The 5,947-nt window shown below is 36.6% G+C and overlaps 1 protein-coding gene across 2 annotated transcripts; it reads left to right on the forward strand.

Annotated features, from left to right (window-relative positions):
• The first annotated feature begins 928 nt into the window (after window positions 1-928).
• On the forward strand, window positions 929-4,791 carry LOC140964528 (uncharacterized). Of its 2 annotated transcripts, XM_073424387.1 has the most exons (2): window positions 930-2,728; window positions 4,411-4,791. In XM_073424387.1, the coding sequence occupies exons 1-2, from the start codon at window positions 1,002-1,004 to the stop codon at window positions 4,415-4,417; spliced, it is 1,734 nt and encodes a 577-aa protein (XP_073280488.1). In that variant the 5' UTR covers window positions 930-1,001; the 3' UTR covers window positions 4,418-4,791. The 2 variants fall into 2 exon arrangements, with proteins under 2 accessions (XP_073280489.1, XP_073280488.1); XM_073424388.1 differs by lacking the exon at window positions 4,411-4,791 and having other exon boundaries at window positions 929-2,732.
• Window positions 4,792-5,947: the final 1,156 nt, after the last annotated feature.

Genomic DNA, 5,947 nt, shown 5'->3' on the forward strand with positions numbered 1-5,947 from the left:
GACGAGAAGCCTGTGATACTATATGAAGATAATGCTGCATGTGTTGCTCAAATGAAAGAAGGATACATAAAAAGCGACAGAACTAAACATATTCCTCCTAAGTTCTTCGCATTCACCAAGGAGCTTGAGAAGAATAAATGTATTGATGTTCGTCACATTCAATCAAGTGAAAACTCATCAGATCTCTTCACAAAGGCACTTCCTACGACAATATTCAGAAAGCACATATATAATATTGGGATGCGCAATCTACGAAATTTGTGAAGAATTGTTCGTGTCAACATGAGGGGGAGTTTACGTGACTGCACTCTTTTTCCCTTACTATGGTTTTTATCCCAATGGGTTTTTCCTAGTAAGGTTTTTAACGAGGCAGTATAAAAACACGTAATGTATACAATCATTATGATCATCATCACAAGGGGGAGTGTTGAAAAATTATTTAAAAATGTGTTAAATATTTGTGTTGAAAATGTGAATGTTGAATGTTGAAAATTAGGTAAAATTAGGTGTTGAATATTGAAAATTAGTGTGTGATGATGTAGGTAATGATGTATTTTATTTTTGGATTATTTGTAAAAATTTTCTATAAATAGATCTCTCATTTGTGAAGAAAATCACAATTGAGTTGAGAGAAAAATATTATAAAGTGTGTAGTGTGATAATTTTGAGAGTTTGAGATTTTTACTTTTTTACCGTAAATTTTTACTTTTTCACAATAGTAATTAAATATACATGATTTTTTTTATAAAATTTGAAAAGTAACTTGGGAAAGAAACACAGTTGAATTATCTCATATTTATTTTGAAAATATCAGATTTTGATATATAATTAAAACATAATTTTCCTTATTTTTTAAATTAAATCTGATATACGGCCAATTAAATTATTGATTTATTAATAAATTAACCCAAATAATTGGGTAAAATCAAGATCAACTGCATTATTCATATCTCTAGTCTTTTCCCTCTTCCCTCTGCGACCAAACCCTAGACCACACAGACATGGATCTCCTGCTATCTTCGTACGCCCAGGAAGACTCCCCGACCCACGGGAGCTCCGACCCGGATTCCTCCCCGACGCGGATCCCCCTTCCCTCGAAATCCGCAGCCCCGAATGTCGACGACACCATGCTCTCTCTCACCGTCTCCGGCCAAGCCCACTCGCAGGTCCACAAACCCCTCGACCCGACCCAGCACGTTGTCTCCTTCAACCCCACCTACGACCAGCTCTGGACCCCCATCGTCGGCCCCGCGCACCCCTATGCCAAAGACGGCCTCGCCCAAGGTCTCCGCAACCACAAGCTGGGATTTGTGGAGAACGCGTCTATTGAGCCGTTTGTGTTCGATGAGCAGTACAACACTTACTATAAATTCGGGTACGCTGCTGATCCCTCTGAGAATAGGTACGTTGGTGATGTTGTGGGTTTTGAGAAGAACGATGGGATTACTGTTTATAATATTCCGCAACACGAACAGAAGAAGCGGAAGCTTGAGAAGAAGAAGGAGATGATGGAGGAGAGTGACCAAGTGGTTGATGCGGTGGAGGTGCAGAATCCCGCGAGTGAGACTTGGTTGATGAATAATAGGAAGAGCCCGTGGGCGGGGAAGAAGGAGTGGGTGCAAGGTGAGTTGACGGAGGAGCAGAAGAAGTACGCGGAGGAGCATGCGAAGAAGAAAGCTGAGAAGGAAGGGGTTGAGAAGGAGAAAGGGGAGTCTCACCTTGATAAGAGTACGTTTCATGGAAAAGAGGAGAAAGATTATCAGGGGAGGTCTTGGATTGCGCCGCCTAAGGACGCAAAGGCCAGTAATGATCATTGTTATATACCCAAGAAATTGGTTCACACTTGGAGTGGTCATACTAAGGGGGTTTCGGCCATCAGATTTTTCCCCAGGCATGGTCATTTGATACTGTCCGCTGGAATGGATACAAAGGTGAAGATATGGGACGTGTTTAATTCGGGGAAATGCATGAGAACCTACATGGGGCACAACAAGGCCGTGAGGGATATTTACTTTACTAATGATGGGACAAAGTTTCTGTCTGCTGGTTATGATAAGAATATAAAGTATTGGGATACAGAGACTGGACAAGTGATATCCACTTTTTCGACTGGGAAGATTCCCTACGTTGTGAGGCTTAACCCGGATGACGATAAGCAGAACATACTTCTGGCAGGGATGAGTGATAAGAAGATTGTACAGTGGGATATGAATTCAGGGCAGATCACACAGGAGTATGATCAACATTTAGGGGCGGTAAATACAATAACTTTTGTGGATGATAATAGAAGGTTTGTGACTTCGAGTGATGATAAATCGCTGCGGGTATGGGAGTTTGGGATTCCGGTGGTTATAAAGTATATTAGTGAGCCACACATGCACTCGATGCCTGCTATTTCTCTGCATCCAAATAAAAACTGGCTTGCTTGTCAGAGTTTGGATAATCAGATACTTATATACAGTACCAGGGAGAGGTTCCAGCTGAATAAAAAGAAGAGGTTTGCGGGGCACATAGTTGCTGGCTATGCTTGTCAGGTCAACTTTTCACCGGACGGGAGATTTGTAATGTCAGGAGATGGCGAAGGGCGGTGTTGGTTTTGGGATTGGAAGAGTTGTAAAGTATTTAGAACTCTCAAGTGCCATGATGGAGTTTGTATTGGTTCTGAGTGGCATCCCCTGGAGCAAAGTAAAGTGGCAACCTGTGGCTGGGATGGCTTGATCAAATACTGGTAAAAATTCTGATCTTGGTTGAGTATGAACCATCTTTTTAATTAATGCTATATATATGTTAAATATTCAAATATCTTGTTGGAAACTAGTCGAGGATTTTGTTACGGCTTCATGGGATTAATCTTTGGTAATTTAAATTCAGACGAGCAGCTATTGATATGGGAGGGGGGTTTCATTTCTTGGCAGTAGTTCTAGACCATTTTAGAAAATGTGAGTGATTGGGAGTTGGTGTGACAGATGTTGGCATTTTGGATAGTTTTTAATGACGTAGTTCTTTTGGGACACTGTGAACAATAAAATTTCATATCAGACTGGTGTTTAGTTTAAGGCCTTTGCTTAAATTTCAATTTAAATATTCTGTGGTCTCTTCAAAATAAGTGGTCAAATTTGGGGACATAACTAGGAGTAAATTTACCATCTACTTAAGGGAAAAAACCAGGCAACGTTGGGTTTTGATTTTTATATTTTGGAAAATATGTTAGAGAAATGATTTTTGAAATTAAAAGAAGGGTTTGGTTTTATTTTCCGATGAGATAATTTTTATTGTTTGTATCGAATCATGTAGGAGTATTTAGGTAGATATTATTAAATACTATTTGAATTGATGTTTTCGTGGATGGACTAGAGTGAAGTATTTTAAAATATGATGTAGTCATTAAAAATGTTTTTGTATTAAGTTGTTTTGGTAGTTGAGAAAAAATTAGTTAAATGTAAGGACTTTGTGGAAAGTAGATTTTTGGCAAAAGGATTAAGAATGAAATGATGGTTTCAGGAACGAAAGACAGGTTTTAGAAATTAAACCTGGCATTAGGCAGCTCTCCTGGATTATGGTGCTGTAGCCGAATAAGATAGGCCAGATAATTCCATTTTGGAGATTCTTTTACAGTTGTTTATTTCACATGAGAGTGGATGCCTATATCAAACAATGAGACTAGATACACAAAAGTTACAGCCCTATATTTGTCCTTGTTACGAGAATATACTTTTGTTTTCCTCATAGATAACTCGGACTTCTTATGGTGCTTAACATCCATGTAGCCATAACATGTAAAAATTGGAAAGATTAAGCTTATTATGTCTGTCCGAATTCCAGATGTTTGTCTAGAGAGATTTATCTTCTCTGTTTCTTTCGATTTGATATTTTGGTTTCTTTAAACTTGTTTTTGATGAGTTATTCATAGATGTTGATTGATGGTTTTTCATGTGTAATTGACCACGGATGCATGCTTTCTACTAGTTCCTGTGGTCATCCTTGGCTTTTCAGAAAGTTCAAATATTGTTGTAGAAAGGTTTTTTTAGATTCTTAATCGGTCAAGAACAGTTGTACAAAACCAATATTGCTCTGAATACTTGTCTTTTAAGCTTCCGAACTGTTAAAATGCGTTTTGTCCTGCATCTTCAGGATCTCATCCTTGAGCTCTAGAATTGATACTTTGATATCAGACTTATCTTATGACCTCTTAGTATTGTTGCTTTGCTATAAGAAAATGCTATACTTTAGTGATTTGTTTAAATTAAAAAGTATCCCGTTGAAGCAAAGTAGCAAACACACATCTGCTCATGGATCATCCCCTTGTTGAGCAACTTAGCGGCAGGGGTAGACTCGAAATTCATGCACTACAAGGACCCATGCTTTTTTGGAATGCAGAAGTCAAATCTGAACTTTGTTCTCTGTTTCCAGGGACTAACTGAGAGGATGAAATCATTCGCCTCTTACTCACAGATGATCTCATTCCAAGTTCTCACTGGGCTGGAGGGCTCGGCTGAAAAAATCTGGGGTCAGGCTCTTGCAGTTCTGATGAAACCGAGGAAAATTCAATGCTAAATCTCCGTGTTTGATCTTCCAGCTTCCAGTTAAAGTTGGTGGTTCGTTACTATGAATGAGTGTCAACTTTTGTAGCATATAAGAGAAATATTTCCCTGTAAATTTTGTGACATGTTGAAGGGCCACCATTAAAAGGACATGTAGGCGATGTTTCCTGCTTTTATTAGTTTTCTTGATTTACTCTCTGACGATAGAGGAGATAGCAAGCTTTTTCTATTTGATTGGTAAGTTGGTTTTCGATCACTGTTCGAGAGAGGTCGTTTTCTATGATCACCTCATCGGAAGAGGTTAAAGTGGTAACACGTGGTTATATTTTGGACTTTTTTTTAAAAAAATTATGTCTTATTTTTTTGTTTTGTTTTGTTTTGTTTTGATTTTTTAACGGACATGAATATACGATGGGATGTTGGATTGGGATGCTAGAATCTATCGCTGCTTCCTCGTCGAGTAGGAGAGATCGTACCATCAAACCAAAACAGGGCTAATAGCACTATCTTTTTTTAAAAAAATAAAAAAATCAAGCATGTCTAATCTTTGTGTTGAAAAAACCTAAGCACGTTTACATAATTTGCAAGATGTTTTATGCTTGAAAAAAATATACGATTTTAAATGTAATTACTTTTATGCAAAGGATTTTCCATTTTTTTAAAATTTTAACAGAGATATCGATGCAATTTGCTCAGTTAAAAGACTTCTTAATCTTACAATGTTATAAAAAAAAATTATAAGCTTATAGAAATTGCAATGTTAAAAGACCTTTTTTTTAAAAAAAAAATTTCTTTAATTTAACAAGATATCATCTCTATTTATATTTAATATAAAATCGTATTATGACCATGTGCACTACTATTATATTAGTATGAAACTGGAATCGGAAGGCATTTGTACCAACCAATCGTTGGACGACAAACGCTTGTGCTTGTAGCTATGTAATAAAAATAAATTTAAATAAATTACAAGATAAAGAAAATAGTTACCAAATATTTAATAAATTAAATGCACAAAGTTGAAAACTCCATGTTTGGATTTTACATAGCATGCATGTCCTTGCTTTGAGAAAATATAACTTGTATGTTATTGTTTGTACTAAAAATAAATTTTTGGCCCGATATAACATATTCATGAAATGTTTAATTAAATTTAGTTTGACTCAAATTAATTAGTTAGACCCAAGCAAAGAGATTTGAATTAAGATATTGACGAAGCTCGTCAGTAATTCAAAACATTTCGAATATGTCAAGTAGCGTGCATGAAGGAAGAAATCGTGGGTCTTGTCAAGAAGTGACACAGTGTAAAAAACTTTATATTAAAAAAAATTCAAACCAAACCAATGATATAAAATTATACTTTTTTAAGTATATATATTAAGTTTCAACTTTTATCTTTTACCCCT

The sequence above is a fragment of the Primulina huaijiensis genome, chromosome 18 (assembly GCF_012295235.1).
Source record: "Primulina huaijiensis isolate GDHJ02 chromosome 18, ASM1229523v2, whole genome shotgun sequence".
Classification (NCBI taxonomy): Eukaryota; Viridiplantae; Streptophyta; class Magnoliopsida; order Lamiales; family Gesneriaceae; genus Primulina; species Primulina huaijiensis.